General features: G+C 39.3%; 1 protein-coding gene across 2 annotated transcripts in view; it reads right to left on the reverse strand.

Annotated features, from left to right (window-relative positions):
- Nucleotides 1-1024: 1024 nt before the first annotated feature.
- ACO1 (aconitase 1) overlaps nt 1025-21087 on the reverse strand; it is a 33439-nt gene continuing 13376 nt past the window's right edge. For both annotated transcript variants that reach the window (XM_067315637.1, XM_067315638.1), the window contains 17 exons: nt 19845-19914; nt 19558-19741; nt 17169-17308; nt 16024-16195; nt 15404-15504; nt 14227-14343; nt 12683-12842; nt 9587-9722; nt 8972-9056; nt 8540-8696; nt 7812-7936; nt 7058-7162; nt 6198-6340; nt 4460-4607; nt 3923-4045; nt 2542-2727; nt 1025-1263 (listed from right to left, as the gene is read on the reverse strand). In XM_067315637.1, the coding sequence (XP_067171738.1) occupies nt 1150-1263; nt 2542-2727; nt 3923-4045; nt 4460-4607; nt 6198-6340; nt 7058-7162; nt 7812-7936; nt 8540-8696; nt 8972-9056; nt 9587-9722; nt 12683-12842; nt 14227-14343; nt 15404-15504; nt 16024-16195; nt 17169-17308; nt 19558-19741; nt 19845-19914 (2266 nt within the window). In that variant the 3' untranslated portion in view covers nt 1025-1149. The remainder of the gene's footprint in view (nt 1264-2541; nt 2728-3922; nt 4046-4459; nt 4608-6197; nt 6341-7057; nt 7163-7811; nt 7937-8539; nt 8697-8971; nt 9057-9586; nt 9723-12682; nt 12843-14226; nt 14344-15403; nt 15505-16023; nt 16196-17168; nt 17309-19557; nt 19742-19844; nt 19915-21087) is intronic.

Consider the following 21087-nt stretch of genomic DNA (forward strand, 5'->3'; position numbering starts at 1 on the left):
CAACAGGAAGATAATCTGGAAGGATATTTATCAACTATGTTAATTGTTTTGGCAGCTGCTCTAACTACCGTTAAAAGTTAGAATTACTTGTATAGCCTTATTTATCTCCAAGTAAGAAGATATTTTTGTTATCACTGTTCATAAATAGATTCATTTGGTGTTGTGGATTAGGCAGTCACTGACTTCAGTGAATGCAATAGTCTAAGCACTGGTTGCTAGCTGCCATAAAAATTGCTGAGAGGGATCTTGAAATTGTGGTAGATTTACTTTCTCTGCCTTGTGTCATCAAGAAGAGAGTTAGCAGTACTCTCCTGGGGTACAGAAGACTGCCAGTATCTGACAGTATTCATATTCACCCTGTATCATGTAGATTATTCAAATGAACAAGTAATTAAAATATGAGAAATCAAAACATGTAAGATCATGCTAAGGGGGCAAAGAGTTTGAAGTACAAGCTTTGTTCTGTGTCTCAGTACTCAAGATAATACAAAAAAAAACACCAAAATTTTTTGAAAATAAATTTAATTTTATCTGTTAGAAATATTATCCCCAAATGGACCACTCTTCCACAAAGGCTAGAGCTTAGATTTTAAACGAACAGTGTTCACATTTTTTAAATTAATAAGCGGCTAAAGAATTCCAATATTAGACTCAGATTCTGGTCAATTGTAGCTAAAAGCAAGTCAATGCCTGGTAATCAGAAAAGGAATAAAAATTAATTTTATGTCGTCAGTTAATTTTTGGACCACTGATAAGAGCATAGAACTGAATTCAAGTCAAACTAAAGGGGCAAAATATATCAAATCAGCACATGATCTTCAACAGTTCCACAGATTCCAGCAGTAATTTTTTTTAATACTTTTCTACTGCATGACTTTTGCACTGTCATCCTACAGTAAGTCAATCCAACCACCATATGAACAAAGTAATGAAAAGTTGTTTTCTTTGATGGGGCAAGTGTCCCATTTCCTGATGGAATCATTCACACAGAATCATTCAACATTGTAAACACACCACCTGATAATACAATCCACAAAAAAGTTGTTCACTTTATGGTTCAGGCTTTTACATTTATGATTACCATATCATTTTCTTGCGCTCACCAGAAGCAGGCTTGTACCTGGATGTTTTTGTTTAATGTTGTTTGGATTAGGATGCCATTTTACGGATCATGTAGTTCAGAATGCCACCATTGTGGAAGTAAGTGAGCTCCACATCAGTGTCAAACCTCATGATGGCATGAAAGGTTTTCCCAGTATCCAGCTGTTGGAGGTAAAGAAAGTTATTTAAGCAGCAGAACCTTCCACATGTTACATGACAGAAATAAAATAAGGATTATTATGACATTTTGCAATGCTAAGAAATATTGCAATAGAAAACTGCTTAAGTGAACAGGGACTGGGCATCAGTATTTCTCTACTACAGTATGCCACGCTATACCACTGCCAGTTGCTTCAGAGGAAGGTGGTCTGAAACAAAATGTACCAAGCAGGGTATGGAGTATCCTTACATTCTATTTGCTGCTTCTATTAGATTTATTGTTGATCTAAGACTAGAAGCATGAAAGCTTGCTTACCACCCTTTTAAGTGGTTATTCTAATTCTTCATTTTCTTTTACAGTCATTCTCCTGGCTTCAGTACAACAGCAATATTAATTTTATTAGCTCTCTTTAGAGGCTAGTGTTTGGAATTAAGAAAAGCACAAAGACACTTGCATGAAGTGAATAACTAGCAAACCACTATTTTACTAAAAATTGTCCTAGTCACGTATTTCCAGATGAGTGCACAATGTCTATCTATGCCCAACAGGCTGAACAACTCATTGGGTCTCTACTTGCTCCACTTCAGAATGGTTAATGAGGCATATGTAAATGTCTGTTGTTCAAAACTAATCTAGGCAGACCACCTGCAATAAATGAATGCAAAGTAAGTATACTGTTTTGCTAACTGCAGTAAAAAAACTGATTTCAAGGCCACTAGGCTAAATAAGTCAGTTTTACAAGAGTTCTAATCAAGAATAAATCATGGTTTCATTGTACATGCTAATATTTTTCAAAAAAGGGGCAGGGGTTTGGAGGCAGAACCAGGTGAATGGAGGTCTAAGTGCAGTGCCTGAAGTTTAGCTACATTTTACGCTGGGTATACTTTGACTTCACTTTGGACACTGCAATATACAATATTCTGTCAGTTTGTCCGGGTTAAGACACAATGAGTTTATTTAATGTTTACAGTTTAGTTGCTACTGTGCTATAAAAAAAAATTAATGGAGACAGAAAAATTTACACTGGACACAGAAGGACTGGTCAAAAACACAGGACTCCTTTCTGTTGAATGAAAGTTTGGGCATGCTGCTTTTATCCCACCATAATAGATTCCTATTACAATGACTGCGTTCATCCTCTTCCCCCCATCTCAAATCTTTTTCTTCACCTCAAGTGAGAAAGGGTTCTTACCATACTAAAACATATTGTTTGAAGAGACAGTTATTTTGAATCAAATTACAGTGCTTTAGAAAATTCAGCTCTTAGGTGTCTCATTTACCTTGATTTGGATGTTCATCTGTGGCTTTAGTTTCTCAGGAATGACAATCGTATAACGTTCACGTCCAGTGAGGCCTAGAGTGCCTGCATCCTCGCCAGGTAAATACTGGAGAGGAATCACTCCCATTCCTACTAGGTTACTGCGATGAATTCTCTCATAGCTTTCAGCAAGCACTGCCTTGACTCCCTAGGAAATACACAACAGATATAACTATCTTCATGGTTCAGGATAGTCTTTCTGTGCTCAGAGAAGGAAAAAAAGTCAGAACTTCTGTGGCCCCATCCTTCCATTATCAGTTATTGCTAAGTCACCAGGTCTCTCTGACAGCAGACTGTCCAGGACAACCCGATGATACGTCAGCTTTCAAACACCTTTGAAGAAGTCTAATTGTCAAAAGATTTCATGTGCTTTCTCTGGAATCCAGGGTCCTTTAATGAGTCTTAAGTAAAACACCATTAGTCATTTCTGTAACTCTTGCTGTAGGTAGTACTGACTTCACTGTTGCCCGCCTACACTATGTGCCCTAGGGTATAGTTTAATTGATTTTTACATGCTAATACAGTTAAGAAAAAAATTACCACAGGAAAGAAAAAGAATTTTGACAAGTATAACCCTAAAACTTTGTTTAATAACAAACAAACTACTGCATTCAAAATTCCACACTGAAAAAGTTTGAAACAGAGCTCTAAAAGGCAGGCAAGTAGTGTAGGACAGGATGAAGAACAAACAGATTTTCCACTGTAGCTGGATTTCTATTAGGGTCCTCTCACAATACTGGTAATAATCCTTGCAAACTACAAATCATGGTGAAGCAATGCTAAATTTCATATTGACTGATATTATTCTTTACTTACACTTTATAGTTTCATTGGTAAGTGAGCTTAAGAAGGCAGCTGGAAGCAGAACCAAGGTATACTGCACTGTGGGAGGCAAAAGTATTAAAGGGACTGGCCTTTCTGGTGTAGCCTTGTGGACTGTTAGCTGGAGAAGATTTCCTGCCTAAACAGGATCTGTTAATATTTAAATAGCTTTTGCAACTCTGCTGCAGCTTTTAGACACAGCTGGTATTTCAAAATAGCTCCTATCAAGAAGTTCTGGTAGGCATGCACATTTGCAGTTTATGCAGAGATCCCCTTGTTCGCTCTTCTCATAGAAGATGACATAGCACTTCCTTTTTCCTCTGCTAATGAGTCTCCCAGTGAAGTTGCTAAGCACAGTCTGACCATAACCTCCTAGTTGGTATGTGCAGGGTGGTCCCTGTCTTGCTATTGTCTCTAAAAATATACCTATCACAGGAATGAAAATCAGCTATACTACTCTACCTGACAAATGAACACATTTTTAAATATTGCCCTCCCTGTAGTTTACCATAGACACTCACCAAAAGAAATGGTCCTTTGGCTGCCCAGTCTCTGGAACTTCCTGCACCATATTCCTTCCCAGCCAGCACAATCAGAGGATGGCCAGCCTGCTTGTATCTTTCTGCAGCATCAAATACATCAAGCTGGAATGCAAATGCCAAACATTTTATGTATTTTTGGGTGTGGAAATACATTTCTGAGGAACAAGCAGAAAGTGTCCTCCCACAAATTGCTGAAGGCCACATTTGCTACCAAGAGGCATTCTGAAGGTAATCATCATATAGCACTGTGTGATTTCTAGCGTGGTCTCATTCCCAAATCAAATCTACACCTTTCGCTGTCATTTCTACAATGATTATACTCTTCATCAACATGCCTGATAGCACTACATTATGCAGGCATGTATGACCTACTGCTTTAATTCAACACAGCTCCTGTCACTTTATCAGCTTTACTTAAAAGGGACTTGAGTAATAACCTCAGCTGTAAGAGAGAAAGTCAGCGCTAATCCACCCTACTGTCAGTAAGCCTGATTTTAGAGCAGCATCTGTACTTACAGTTTCCCCAGAAGGGAAATGGACAGTCTGAGGTCCCTGCTTATCGATAAATTTGTTCACCAAGCGAATGTTTGCAAATGTTCCTCTGGCCATGACAGCATCATTCCCTCTGCGAGAGCCATAAGAATTGAACTCTCGAGGAGTCAAGCTGTTAAGGGAAAAGAAAAAAGAAGAAAAGGTCACTGTTGTTATTTTAGACTGAAACATTCTGAAGAATAATCAATGAACTGGTGTCTCTGATGCAGCAGCCAGCCGTGTTTTTAATTTGTTTCTAAAACTCTCTCAGCAGCCAAGCTCATAGCTCCCATCATGGCTACTAATGACAGTAGCGCACATGTATCCAAATCTTCTATTATTCAGCTTTTAAGTTTTTAAATTTTAAAAAAGGGCAGGGGGAGGGGTGGTGGTAAAAGTCTGTCTACTGAAGCCTGGCCACAGAAAGCAACTGCCAAGGTATTCTCAACCCTTGCCCAGCATAACAGTATCTGACAGTGAAGCAAGGATGCAAGGATATAGTCCATGTTTGTCAGAAGAAGCAAAAGAAATCCTTTCTTACTAGCTGGCAATCGAAAATCCTCCTAATTATTTATATTATCACAGCATCTAGAACAAAGGTAGAGACACCACTGTGCTAAACATCTAAAAGACAAAGAGAGAGCCCCTGCTGCAATTCAGAATTAAAGAAGAAAAAGTTCATTTGGGACTAGAGATATGAGAATGATGGGATACTCCAGTCTAGTAACCTCTAGAGAAAAAAAGTAGAGGAATGTGACAAAGGACTGTTTGTATTAGGCTACCTCCAGAAGGCAGTTCTGACATAAAACGTTTGTTTTTATAATGTGCATGAGATTATTTAGATTTCAAAGTGTCTGACAACAGTTGGTCAAACAGATGTGAGCAGCTAGCAGTCAATAGATCACACTGAGTCGATTTAATCTCCAGAGTTATTAGATTTAATGAAAACACTATTTTATTTTTCAAATGGCTGAGCTGTTTTTCAGAGCATCGGTGAAGTAGTAAGAAGCACTAAACCAGAGACTGTAACTGTCATATTACATCTGAAGATGGAGTAGAGAGACACAGCAAGTCCTAGTCTTGCCTTAAGCTGCAGCCACTGTACTAAACTGACAGAATGTCCCTAGCAGGAGTTTTAGAGTCTGACCACAATGGCTTTACCAGTTGTTACAGCTGCACTGAAGCCTAAGCTTAAGCTCATGCTGTCCTAGATCTTTGAAACAGTTGCACTTGCTAGAATTCAGTATAGAACCAATTTTTGGCATTAAGGACCATGATAATTTTGTCTTTAGCGTCAATAGAGAGACAAATCCCAATTCCTTTATTTCTGAATTGATTTATTGCAAAAGCTAGCCTGAAGTCTCCTTCTTCCCCTCTCTCCACACAAAGGTCTTGGGAGTCTTCAACTCCCCAGTATAACAGACCTGCACACTCTATACAAATTCTCAGAATCAGTGAAAGCTGCTGAAAGAGCAGAAGTAGAAACGCTTTTCTCTTTTCATGTGTTCTCCAGGAATGATCCAAGGTACACAAGCATATGGGAGCGTAGCAGATCTGTAAGCTAATAACATGATGTAGTAATGAGGGCTTATTTCCTCTTTCCATCTTAGAAGAAGAAGAAGAAGAAGAAGAAGAAGAAGAAGAAGAAGAAGAAGAAGAAGAAGAAGAAGAAGAAGAAGAAGAAGAAGAAGAAGAAGAGGAAGTTAAAAAAAAAAGTGCTTACCCTCTGCTGGTCAAGTAACGGGCTGCAGGACTATTCCTTGCTATATTCCCAGCTGGAGATATGTGGTCAGTTGTCACAGAATCCCCAAAACTCAGCAGGACATAAGCGTCTTCTATTGATTTGGGGGTTTGAAGAGCCAAAGTCTAACCAACACAAATGCAAAGAAAATCATTAAAATGTGACACAGAGTTCCTTTACTTTTTTTGGAAGTGCAGGACATATATCAGCACTTAGTAAAATAAAGTTTCCATTCTTACACAAGTTAGCAGAAAGTTAAAAAAAAATTAACCCTCTTAAAAATTAAATGCTGAACAAAATATTATCTCTTGGGTGTCTGTCAGCATGTTCATGCATATATAAAATAGATGAGGCCATAAAGTTAGCTGAGGTTTTCCATGGTACATGCAGGAACAGGAGGAAAGTCCAGGATTTCTAGACATCTGCATGTATTGAAATCTGCATTTTATTTTAAACAGTGCTGAAATAGCAATCTGAACATTGCATTATTTGTTAAAAAACGCACGTAGGCAGACCTATGGCTTGCATCTCTTTTCCTTTTTCCCTTACTTGCTTTCTCACTATCTAAAACTATTCTACCTTAAAAGGAAAAGGAGAATTTTTGAAAGTCCTGTAGTGACAGAGAATCCTTAGGATTTTCAGATTCACTCATGCAGTATTACAATAAATACAATGGGTGTGATGCTAACATTTGAGAACCAAGGCCTGTATAGCCTAGGATAAGCCCTGCACTGACATGATGGATGCTCCCATGTCCTTCTGAGCAGCTTTGCATCATTTTAACATGAGTCAAGGTCTTCCTATACAGACCGGCCTGCCTCTGAGTGAAAGTGTGCACCTACCAGACCATCAAAGAAAGGTGGAGACTTGATGTATGTTGACTTGGGATTCCAAGTATATAGTTTGTCTGAAGGAGCATCTAAGGCATTCCAAGATTTATTTACTGTCTGAAAAACACACAAAAACATACTGTGGATTTCTAAGTTTTCAGAAGCAATGGAATCACTTCAGAATTCACATAAAATTACAAATTTGACAATGCCTTGCATTTTTAAGGCATTTCTTATGACAACATACAAGCTGTTTTTATATGACTATCTTTTAAAAGCAAGAGTGAGGAAAAGCAAACACCCACACTTCATTACAAAAGAATAGCTGCTCATCCAGTTTTCTGACAATTATCTGTATTATGCATACAGATAATGCTTTATAATTCTCAAGAAGCTGCATGTAAATCTCAAACACATTTCATTTTACTACTGAGGAACATGACATTACCAAGCACAAGTTTTCTTTTTTATGTGAATGCTATTAAATGGTGAAAAGAAAATTTATGTCAGCCAGAAAAAAAAAATCCATGTATACCTTACATTAAGTAAATAATTAAGGAACAGCTTTCAGAATGTGATCTACCTTAAAAATCAATTAATTAATGAGAAGTCATTTATAAAAACATCTCTTCTGAATACCTGTCACAGCAGAAGCAAAAGCTATGGAAGGAAAAGGTTCATTTCTTTATCAAGACCACCTTATTTAACACTTTTAGAGTAGCACAGCACAACTTCAACTGAACTATTGCACTGAGGACTAATTCACCTCTATTTTTTGGTAGACTTCCTTGAACATCCCAGGAATAACGAACTGATGCTCAACAGCCTGAATCTCATTTCGGGTTGGCCAGATGTCTTTTAGGAAAATCTTTTTCCCCGATGCATTTATTCCTGTAGGAAATGGCATTATTATGTTTCTTATACAAATATTCCATTGGAGGTAGGGAGGAGGGAAACATCAGGTAGTATCCTTCAACAGTGTGTTCCTTCTAGTCTGACCAGAACTCAGGAGATGCACTTTATTTCATCTACAAGGGTCTGACAGAAGGGGGCCTCATCGACTTGATGCCTATACATACGCCTTCTTTTATAATTTCCATTAGAGAGAAACTTGTAGAATGATTTAGGTTGGAAAAGATCTTTGAGGGTTGTCTAGTCCAACTCCCTGCTCAAAGATAGCCAGCTAGATCAGGTTGCTCATGAAATACTGCAACCCAGATATAACCAAAAAGATGCCCCTGCAGAATCAGAATATTGATCAAATTTGGCTTTTTCCTTCTTTTCCCTTCCCTTCCACCATACAGACCCTGTTGTCTGTTACTAAGCTCTGTTGCTTAATAGTTTCATTCTTTGTATCCCAGAGGTATTTGTGCATTTGAATCATCTCCCTAGGACCAGCATTTCTGAGGAGCTTAATTCCAGTTTTGTTTATAAGGTGGGAAAAGAAGCATGCTGACAGTGTCTTATCCAAAGGCTCTCCCAATAACGTCTTACCCAAAGGCTCTTTCTCAAAGTCGATCCGGATGGTCCCTGCAATTGCATAGGCTATTACCAGTGGTGGGGAGGCTAGGTAGTTAGCACGGGTATTGGGATGGACACGCCCTTCAAAATTCCTGTTTCCAGACAACACACCCACAGCAACAAGGTCGCCCTGAGAGAGAGGATTTGGAAAAAAAGATGTTGTAGTGCTTCCAGACTTCAAGCACCCAGTACGTCTGCATAGTTGCCCCATGCTGTGACATCAATGACTGGACTTGTTTCCTTCCAAATGGTCCCAAAGCATATCCCACAGAAAATGGAATACAGATTGACTTTACTTTCCACACAATGAGAACAGACAATTCAGTGTAACGCAGCTCAGAACAGCACAAGACAGAGAACAGCCTACCTAAATAAGCTGCACTGGAAACGCTGATTGATGCATACCTTTGTGATGGCCTCAACAACAGACTCTGGTAGGGGCCCACTATTGCCGATGCAGGTCATGCAGCCATAACCCACCACATCAAACCTAGACAGAGCAGAAAAAAACCCATCAGTGAACAAAAATTTGTTTTGGAGCAAGATGTTTAAATCCTTAGCACTTGGCTAGGATTTATTTTAGAAGATAAGCTATATTGCTTTAACAAATGAATTGCTGCTGAAAATAGCGTTTTTAACAATGCTCAATTTTTATTATTCCAGTGGCTTTCTGTGCACACAGAAAAAAGACCTAGGAAATGTGTCCTCTAGCAATACAAAAGACAACATATTGTCATATATGCTATTTTAAAACTACTACTCTTGAAAAATAATCAATTTTCCCACTTAAGAGCATGAGTCTTCAAGAAACTGCAGCAAGCAACAGGCCTTCTCCCTCCCTGTGTGTGTTGGCACAAAGTCAGCCAACACAACAGTATTATGTTAGCTCATGCATGATCATGTCATAGGGTTATCTGCCACATCTTTTAAGCTGTATAGAGAAATAATTATTTTATTGCATCACTTGTTAATGCTTGTACTTAAGCAGCTCTAAGTCAACAGTAAGAAAAGCCCTCTTACCCCAATTGAGAAAGGTAATGCATAACTCCACTCTCCCTCAGATAGTAAGTGACAACCCCGCTTCCTGGAGACAGGCTAGTTTTAATGTATGGCTTCACTGTCAAACCAGCTTCAACAGCTTTCTTAGCAAGCAATCCTGAAAAATGCAAAGGATAGTTGCAGTTCTTCCTGGAGGTGAGACAGTTTGATGAATCAACAGGTTAACAGTAGTGCCATTAAATAACTGGAAAGAAAGAGGGCTCCATTTCCAGCAGTGAGATGGTACAGATAAACAATCACAATAATCCACCTGAGTTCAGAGAAACCAGCTAGAGCTCAAGTGCTCTGCTGAACTGTGGGCCCAGCCTGCAATTTCCATCCTACTGGAAAGTCACAGGAAACTACATTCGATAAGATGCACTCATGCCTGGTCCGCGTGTAGAGAGATTCAAAACTCAGTAAATGGTTAAACAAAAGCCACTTGTATACAACAAATATCTTGCAAAAAATGCAATAAAGAATTGTTAATTTTTCACTTATGAGAGTCTGGTGACCCAATGCTGAACTTACTGCCTTCAAAAGCAGACAATTATGATAGTACTGATACTGGCCACTTGTTACAAACAAGCTAGCTCACAATCTCTAGCTTGTTGCAGGAGTGTTATGTTACCACTCCTAGATTTGTACCCTGTATAGAGATGTTTTAATGGAGAGGATGTGTTAACAGAAACACATTTATCCTGAACCTATTCCTTTTAAATGAATTGTCTGTACACAAATGAATGTAGTTTTCCTTCAGAAACCAAATCCTCCCAGCTTTCTCAGGATGGACATAAAACAAGCAGCAGCTTTGCAAACTATGCAATATTTCCTATGCCCATGCCCCATTTTCCCCCTCACACATCCATTTAGATAAGAAAATATAGCTCAGCTCCACTTTGAAAAGTGATCTCCCACAGAAAGTTGTCACCAAAACCAGCTTGTTTTTACCAGCTGTTTGGCAGTTCTGTTAGACATGATCTGGAGATCTCCGCTTTTAAGTGCGGTATGAGAAGAGCCAGACTGATAGATTTGGAGGCCTAAAGGCAGAGATACATGAATTAAGTAACAGCCCTGCTCCTGAAATTGCTGAGGCTCCTTAACTGCCACAGGAAGCTGTGGCAGCTGGATCTATTGGGTACTTTTGAGAAGACGACCATGAACAAACAACCGTTCTTGGAGATGCCTGAGAGCCTGTTTAAAAGTGTTGGCTCATGTTTTCTTGCAAATACCAGTTCTGAAAAGATTGCAAAGTCAAACTCTAAAAAGGCAAGGAAATGTCAGAACTTAAGTTCTTTGAGCAACCTTAATCCAAAGCCTTGCTAAAGCCCGATTAGGCTGGAAAGGCTACAACAGTGTACATTTATTATCCCCACAAACACAGAGCCCTACACATCATTTGGTGCACAGGATACACTGTGCTAGTTTGAAACAATTATTCATATTTGAGATTTCCTTTAGCTTGCTACGTAGTGTGAGAGCACTGTGTATTTTATTTACCTTCATTTCAAACACTACTTTGAAAGCCAGATGATCATCTTCCCTGTTGGTACCCAAGGCTTTCATCGTTGTCATGTCCAAGCAATTACTAAAGACTGAGGGAATAATTTTTTCACTGTTCTCCTTTGGCAGCAAAGTCAAGAGCACCCACTGATCTGGAGTGCATACATAGAGACTCTTCAGGCTGCTGTGCACTATTTCAATGCACCAACTTCATTTGTACCTGCAGAGCCTTCTGCACATTAAACCCTTAGAGCTATTAAACCAAGCAGACTGAAAGATCAGCATCCCCACGACTATACAGGAGAGTGTTTAAATTGCACTCAGTTAGCCTGGGAGCCAAACATTTGAGGCAACTATATCCTAAGCAGGTAGAGCAAGTGAGGGATACCCCCAACTAGAGCTAAGGAAACAGGACAGAGAGAGAAGACAGTCTGCCTGGAAGAAATCTACTTCTTCATCCTTGGAAGAAGGAAATACAGCTCCACCTCTGTGATCACGACTAGGAAGAACCTGATGAAAGAAGCAGATGATTTGGCTGTCCTGTCAAGGACAAGAGAACTGGGGGATTCTGTTTAGCTCTGTTCCTTTGAAAGGGGGAAGAAATAGAGCAGCTTCTCTCTCTTCCCCTCATTGGTAGTGGTCAACTTTGTCCCTGTTGTTGGGAATTAAAATACATCTTGTTCCTGGCAAGGGGGAAAACTGCCAGCACTACAGAGTGATCAGAGAAAGGTTATCACCCAAGAACAGGTAACAAACGTCATTTAGTCAAACTAGACTCAAAGTGACTGTTATCTGGGGCAGTCCATAAAACAAGATTTTCCCTGCACCACACAGGAGCTCTAGGGACAGATTATGTGACCTCAGCCATTAGGTCATGCTTTCATGTGAAAAGCCCTTGCATTGCCGATGACACACATCCATCTCTTCCTACCTTTGTAGAAGATAAACCTGCATCCTGCAAACAGCCTGACAGGCTAGGAAGGCCTAATGGAGTGGTGATCATACAGTGAGAGGTAATGCCTGTGTAAATATTTGAGGAGGAGAATAGGAAAAAAAAAACCAAAAAACATGTGAGCATGCCACAAGCACCTGCGATAGGAAGCTGAACCGGGCTGCTGTAGATTGAGCCCTTTGAGCTGACTCTCTTCATATTTCGTTGCCAGAAGACATCTGACTGGAGAAGTTTTGAGCCCAGACTGGTCAGGTTAAAAAGAAACAAGCTCTGCCCCTGAACTGCTTTTTATGACCAGAAACGTCTTGCAACCGACTCAGATAAATCTGGCTTCTGTGCATTTGAACAAGGGCCAGAGACACTGGTTAATTCAGGTACAGTTTGCCCTGTAGAGAAGACAGCGCAAGAAAACTATGTTTTCTTCAGCCCATATTTCCAGATATTGAACCAAATACTATTTCCAGAATTCCTTTTGTTGCCCTTAGGGACTAAGTTCAAATCCAACAGCAACTAGAATGACGACAGCACTGTGCATTCAGAATTACATCAGTGTTCTATTTGCCTTCATGATACACAACCAGAGCCACAGAGAAACTACTGCACATAAAAGTGAGCAAACTTACCTGCTCCCAGCATAACTGAGGGGTTACTGGTGTTGGTACAGCTTGTAATAGCAGCAATCACTACTGAACCATGAGCAAGCTCAAAGTCACAGCCCTCAAAAGTAAATTTGACTTTGTTGTTGTGAAAGTCAGGGGCAACCTGGAATCCCTTGAATCCTTGCTGTAAGAGGAGAAAGTAAGGATCAAAAGAGTGTAGTTAATACAAATATTTCAACTGTTAACTGGTATGGGCTGGCAATTTCATGAATGATAACTGTCTGTCAGTCACACCACAGCTTGTACTTTTAGGTCTGGTGGTGAAGGCTTGCACCCCTAGTCAGGCAAAGTGGTGGACAAAAATTACTTCTATGGGGCCCCTTCCATTCTCTCTTTATCAGTAAAGGGGGGGAGCCTTTACAGCAGAATGCATGTTTATTTTTTTTCCTGCACAAATGTATCCTTCCTCAGTCTGCTCAGATGCATCTTTCTTCCATGTGCCCTGGATACCTGTCCACATACTGGAAAGCAAAGCCTACCCACAAAGATGCTAGCCTAGTTGCACAATCTAGTTCTGAGATTTCAGCCACAGCACGTAAGATTTGCATGTAAGCAGTGAATATTAAATGGCTGAAATCAATGCTACAAGCTGACCTGAGAGGCAAAAACTGACAGCCAGGGAAAAAAAAAAAAGAAGAAGAAGAAGAAGCAGAAGAAGAAGAAGAAAGCACTGTTCCCAGCATGAAATATTAAGTTTGGAGATTTGAGAGGGTAAGGTAGTTTCATGGAGTTTGAAAAGTGTAACAAATTAAGAATTGAGACTGCTGTAGCTTAATTTTCTTGGTATATAATCAGTAGAGTTTTCACATGTACTGCCTTCTAATATGGAGGTTTACCATTTCAGATATAGATTCAATCTGATTTTGGAAATATAAGTGTTTTGGTCTGGGCTTTTTGATTCTAATCAAAATCTTGCTCTTCTCTTAATGACCGTTTTTTCCACGGGATGATGTAAAAGAAAAGTACTTCCTTCTTAAAATGTCTTTTACTGCATTTTCACAACCAACATCAAAGAGACATGGAGGCACAAGCAGTTCTGAACTATCTAGCTTGAATGCAAAACTACCTTGTGGAGCTCAGTGCATAAGCCACTTGAAAAGCTGGTGAAGCACTGGGTAGTTAGCACAGAATTCAGTGCAGTAGCTACTTTGTCCAGCCTACTAACAATACACAAGTTGGCTAGTTTAGAACTCCCTACCATATGCTGAACTCACGCTAGGCCTCAGATGGCTTCAGACTGGTCTAAATCAGAAAGAACTAGTACTTCAGCTGGACAGGAACTCCTTCACATGAGAGGAACATACGAACATGCCACCCTAATTTTAAACTACTCATTTTGTTGATGTCATCTTCTAAACTGTATTCAAACACCAGTCCAACACCCCCATTTAATTCTCAATGAACAAGCAAACAGCACACTACTTAACTCCAGAATGAAGGCTTGTAAAGACTAGACAGCTTCCAGAAGCATGCATTGGTTTGTAGGGCCAAATGTTCCTAGTCCCTACCTTGGCACCCAGACAAGTCTCAAAGTCCTTCTTCATATCTGATATGGCAACTTTGTCCTGAGGTCTTTTCGGTCCACTGCAGCAAGGCACGACAGTATGGAGATCCAGCTCAACAACCTATTCAGTAAGAGGAACAGACAAGGGTTCAACATGGCATGACAAGATGAAGTCAGGAAAACACAGGTGCGCTTAACTCCACCCACTGCTGAATCAAGGCTAAGCCTGCACATCTTTACATTTCTTTGCAGAAATTCTCAAAGACCTCATGTGAAGAGAGCAAGACCAGAAGAGAAGGAATAGTTCTACTTTCAGACCCTGCTAGCTCCCAAGTACAGCTCTCAAAACTACTCTGGTTACTGGAAATCCAATGTGGGACTGAAGCATCTAAACAATGTAAATAGTTTTGAGAATTATGTCCTTTCAGATGCTAGCAGCAGGATCCTCTTCAGAAAACAATGATATGAAGAAATCTTGGTACAGGCATAAACTACAGCAGACCATTTTTGCCTTGGGGAAAACATTCAGAGTCTATAACAAAAAAGTACAGATTATCATATTTTCCTATTCCCCACCCATGTTTCAACTTCGTTTTGACTGTGTGCTTCATCTTTCCATATTTACTAATTATAAAATATTTGGACAATCATGAAAACCTGAACATAAGTTACAAGATAAAATTCTTATAACAGAGAAAGCTGAAAGTATTCTTGAGTTTCCAGGACACAGACTCAGACCTTGATTTTCTTGCTTCAAAAGCAACTTGTGGGGTCTGCAATTACCACACACAGCTTCTCAGTGTCTTGATATACACAGTGAAATAAGTTGCTGAACATAAGAAGGACATAGCTGGGGCACAGCTTACAGAGACCACATCCACACTATCTTGACAGGCTGTGCTTGACTCTGGAGTGGAGTTCTCAACCACATGGATCCTATATCGATTAGATCAGAAATCTTGTGAGTCCATCTTTCCCTGTGCCCAAATTTCACACCTTGAGAGCTAGCTGACTTGTTCCACTGAGCTCTGAGTTAGGACAGCTGGACAGACCAAGACAAACGAATGGAAGGCTAGAAAGTCCCTCAACTATTTTCTGGTTTCTGTGAAAAACAGACAGCAGTCACATGGAAGTAGGGAAAGGCACAGAGGAAGGAGCCTGAAGACGGAATGATTTCTAACCTGTGTGAAGTCTGGATCCTGAGCAGGGTTCTTGAAATCTCTTAGCATTCCCACAGCCTCAAGATATTTTCTTGTGCATGTAATTTTCTCTTTATCACGGCCTAAGGTGAAAGCCAGACACAGCAAAACAAAACAAAACAAAACAAAACAAAACACCCAAAAAAACAAAAAACAAAAAACAAAATGCAAGTGAAAATGAGGAACTACAATGAGTCAGAAAAAGAAAAAAAATGCACGACTGATCACTTCGCATTGTTCACACTATAAACTGCACCAACAGATCCTTTTAGCCCAAGCACTGGATACTCACTAGAAACAAAGTGATTGAGCAGACTTAGTGGCTTTTAGAGAACAAGAACTTAGGTTCTTGCTTTTGGGATCAGGACAAAGTAGGTGCAAGCAGGGCTAACCAGTCAAGTTTGCTAGGAAACAGCCTTAATTTGGCTTTTCCTAAACATGGACACTGAAATCAAGAAAGCCTGAACAAGCAATCATAGATAAAAAAGCACAGGAGCTCAGAAAGCACAGCATGACTCAACCCTGTTGTTGACTATGTCATAGAGACTTGGGACCCCTGCTTTCAAATGCACTCTCAAGTCATGATCTCTTCTCACACTTACCTGTCTGCACCAGGTACCCAATGCTAATGTCATCCACTGGGAAGTAGGCAGCTGTTGCTCCATACTCTGGACACATATTGGCAATGGTGGCTCGGTCAGCAATTGATAGTTGGGCTACACCAGGACCAAAAAACTCCACGAATTTACCCACAACTCCAACCTGACGAAGGTGCTGTTATTAAAAAAAGAAAAAACAAAAACAAAGTGACTATGTCATTGCTAGATGTCAAATGAGCAGAGCATATAAGCTATAAAATACAGCTTTTGACTTCAGAGAAACCTTTTTTGAAAGGTTCTAATGCCATCTGAAACCAGGAAGCTTTGGTAAACACTAAATTCTGAAGATGAAGATAGAGCTGTAAAGCTACAATAATAAAATATAATAGTGATGTATTCTTTCTGAACTTGTTCTTTCTCTCATTTAAACTAGACTCTATCTTAGAACAACTGCATTTCTCTCAACAAGGCTTTCTGAGGAGAGGAGAACAGTATGGGGTCTTCTGTCAGTAAACCCAGGAAGATGCATTTTGATGCACATTTGGATGAACTCAAAAAGGTTGGCTTTCTCCTGCTGCAGATTCTCTCAAGAGCCAGTGTCCCACGATGAACACATACCAGATTTCTCAGCTCCAGCTCAGTATTAAATGCTGACTTAGTAACACTCTTAATTCAGTCACAAGTTACAGAGTGAATAAACATACTACAAACATGTGATATGCGAGCCAAGGACCTGCAAATCAAAGCAATCAAACTGCAGCACTTACTGTTTTCAGTTTTTGCACAGTCTCATTCTGTGTGGGGCCTTCCAAAAAAAGGTCACTGTGTTTCTTTTGAGATGGTAGAGAAACAAGAACAACCTGTTTTTCCAAAACAGGTCTGGCCATAAGAATTTGGACAGGCCATGAAATCTCAGCTCTCTGTTCCATTTTATCTGGCTTTTGAGAAACACTTGGATAGCAAATCTGCAGTTGGCCTTGGACAGTTAATTCCAACCCACACAGAATGAGAAAGCTTAAAAAATAATAAAACATAAAAAAAAACCCACATGGAAACAGAGACAGTGCTCCTAAGTGTGCAGTATACCGGCTTTGTCTTATACATGCATAGCTTCCCTCAGTAATGACAAAAGAGCAAACGTCCATTACCTTGGTGATGGTAAGCACTATGTCTGTGGATGTTACCAGTGGCTGAGGGTTTCCCAGCAGCTTATAGCCAACCACCTCAGGAAGCACCATGCTGATCGGCTGGCCCAACATCACTGCTTCTGCTTCAATGCCACCAACACCTGGATCAAACACCATTATACAATCAGACTATTTAGAAAGATAGTGTAGTGGCAAAAAAAAACCCATGAAATGCAATTACTGAGCAGATGATTTAAGTTGTGAAAGGGGAGAGAGGGCAGCCAGTAAGAGGGCTGAGTCCTGCACTAAGAGACGTTCCTCGTCTTGCTTCAGCAAGGTCAGGCTTTTTCATTTCTTTCAGTTTCATACTTTAATCCTTGCTCCTCAGCCAGCAGATGGGATATTACGTAAATCTCAGTAACCCACCCTGAAGAAACCTGGCTTTTACAACAACAGATGTAAAAGTTCTATTTAGTGTCTTAAACATGCAATGAATCAGCAAAGAACAGTAACACTAACCTGACATGGAACATTCAGTGTGTAAAATGTATGCAGACCATGATTATGGGGTTATCAAATGAAAACTACAAAGTCATTTTGAAGAAATGAAAGATTCTTAAAGTCAAGGGTAGGGATAGCTCTAAAGAATGCTAGCAGGAAAGTTACTTGTTAAGACAGAACTATCTTCCTTAAGTATATTAACTTTCAACAGTGTTTTGGCATGTGCAGGTGGGAACCTCTAGGTATATATAACCTTCAGTGTCAGAGCAATACAATTCAGGTGCCTACCCCATCTTAGTAATTTAATAATATAAAATATCAAGATGTCATAATCATACTCAACCTAAAAAGCATTATGTTTATAGCAAACGGTCACTCAAACAGCTGTTTTCTAACTTATTGCCCATAGAAAGTCCCTCTCATCTTTACTTTGTACCTCTCAAACCTCCTTTTACATTTTGTTTAGCTTAACTAACACTGATCTAGCACAAGCTGCTTGTAATAGCTGCTTACATATGCTAAACCACTACTCCTATCCTTACCCCCACTTAATCTAGTAATGGTTCTGAAAAATAATGTATGTAGCTTATGCAAAATGATACATATTTGTCTATTAAAAAAGAGAATTCTGTAACAGGTCCAATCACACAACTCCTCTTGCTCATCATATGACATCTGAATCAATTTTAAACACAGGGAAGTTAGCAGTGACTGGCCAGCATAGAGGCAGGAAGCAGGAAGCACTACTAGCCATTAGCAAGAAATGCTAGACCCTAGAGTGTGTGCTTCAGGCATATAAGCTATGGACTGTGCCCAGCCATACTTTTTAAACTCTGGAACAAAATGAGGCCAAGTTAACACACTTACTCTTCCAAGTAGTTACTGCTACTGCAATATCATCTAAATACTGCAATATCATCTACTGCAATATCATCTAAATATAAGGGCCTCATGTACAAGGTGCAACCAAATGTAGAATAAAAAAGACATCTCCTATCTCACAGATCTCATGGTCTTCAAAAGGTGAACTGGTGTATATTTGTAGGACCAAGTCTGCAGAAATTCTTCTATCCTTCATAGAAAGTTTCTATCAGTATTACTACAACAGTACTATATATGGCAGGACAAACAATGTCCTATTTGTATCACATGTGCTACTCGGAACTTGACAAGAATTTTCGTGAACAATTAACACAAATTCTTTATGGCCACCGAAAGTCTTTGTATTTGTACAGTATCTATTTCAATTGGGCTACTATCACCATACCACAGGAAGACAAGAAGTACAATTGAAGTTTTCCTGACCATGTGTAGGATGATTGTGATGCTTCCAATTCACTATCTACTTATTTAGTCAACATTTCAAACATTGCAGTTTGAAAAAAAAAAAGAAAAGAAAAAAAAAAAGAAATTGTATTAATTTCAGTCACAAGTGTTCTGCAGACTATTAGTATTAGACCATACTTCATAGTGCTGTCCTACATAACCTCCTCCCTGGCCATAATTAACCCACTCAGAGTCAGCTTTCAGCATCTTCAACCTAGCAGAGCATTTATGGTACTTTTTAACAAGTAACACTGAAAACAGCTAAGTGATTAAGAAACAAATGGTTGCTCAATGATGCTTCAACTTCCTTGGCTTCCCAAATGACTACAGTGCTTCCAAAAGTTTAATATCTTTCCTTCCCTTGTTCCTTGTGATTTAAATGCAAAATAGAAGATAACTAAAAAGAAAAAAAAATGCACCAGAAATCTTCTTATCATCTGAGGGTGTTATCAGAACGCGAAGCTTAGTTACAAAAGCTTAAATAATTGTAAGAGACCTTATCAAGTTGCTTAAACTAGGCGCGAGTCTGAAACACAGCCTCTTACCAGTCAACAGGCTATTTACGATAAGCTAGTGCACTTACCCCAGCCAAGCACTCCCAAGCCATCTATCATGGTGGTGTGCGAGTCAGTGCCTACCACACTGTCTGGATAATAGTAACCATCCTGATCAAACACCACTCTTGCTAAGTACTCCAAGTTCACTTGGTGGATGATCCCAGAGCCTGGTGGAATAATCTTCATGTTTTGAAAAGCCTGGGAGCCCCACTGAAACAGAAGGAAGTGCAGTCAAAAGTTTTCAATGCACACAAGTACTGGAAGAACATTTGTTCACGCATGTCCACACAAATAGGATTAATTCTTTCAGTACCTTTAAGAACTCAAACCTTTCTTTGTTCCTTTCAAATTCCAGGTCCTGATTCTTTTGCAAGCTGTCTGACCTGCAGGTGAAAATAATCAGCTGCCATAACCAAAAGTCTCTACCTGAAATTCGTGTGTGGTCTAATATACTGAAGGTGTGAAAGAAGAGTAGTTGTTAATGATAATGCTGATCAATTTCATCCGTTTTAATAACACTGCAGCTGTGAACTACAGGCAACTGACGAAAAGGATTTAAGAAGTCTTACAGATAACATCTCCAGTCTGATTCAACTCTGAGTACTAATCTGCATGCTGTATGGGTGGTGAACCTGGAATTTATAGCTTGGAAAAAGCTAGACTATATGTTACAGCAATATGAAGTTTTCAGTGCCTAAATCAGAAGCAACTAGCACAGCAGTAAAGGGAACTGGAACCTAACTGCTCTGCAACTTTGGTTAAATAGAGGCTATCACTGATGAGTGACTACACACTGTTGTCTGAAGTCCCTGTTTTTCAACACAGAGCTAACAAACATTTCACTTGTATCAGCTACTTAACCTTCAACTTAAACTTCTTAATCAACTTAAGCCTGAGCATTATCAAAAACCTCAAATTCTGGGCTGACCAATGTTCTCTCCATATATAAATGACCTTAATAAAAATAAAATATGACCGAGACAAAAAACAGTTATTAGCAAAAAATTTTGTAAAGTCCTGGATAGTACTTATATCACAAAATGAGTGTTATTAAAATATTCAGAGAAAGAATCAAAACAGTTGATTTTGTCCTAGAGTAAAGACTAAATTACACCCTGCTCATAAAGAAATAGACTGTTTCCCAAAGATGTTATAAAATTATGCAGATGCAAATTAAAAATAAGAAGATTAGGTTTCTAGTTTAATAGATTAATCTAGAATGGCCATTACCCCAGAGATAAGTCTTTAGATGATTATTTCTAACTTTGTGTCTGCTTCTGAATTCTTTAGTGTTATGTTAAGATTAAGAATAGTTACAGCATCTTTAAAAAAAGGTTAAAGGGGAGTAGATTTTCAACAGTTACATAAGTCAAAAATTTCGGCCCTCTTTTTCCCCCACCAAGCATGACAGGCACCAGTGAGAATTTGTATCCGTATGAGTCTACAGTTAAAATAAAATGAAAAAAAAAAAGTTAATTTAAAATGAAAACTTTCTGGCAACATTCTTCCATGAAGCAGGCTTTACAATACATACTAGCTCAGAAGTTGAATATTTT

Source organism: Apteryx mantelli, chromosome Z, assembly GCF_036417845.1.
Source record: "Apteryx mantelli isolate bAptMan1 chromosome Z, bAptMan1.hap1, whole genome shotgun sequence".
Lineage (NCBI taxonomy): Eukaryota > Metazoa > Chordata > Aves > Apterygiformes > Apterygidae > Apteryx > Apteryx mantelli.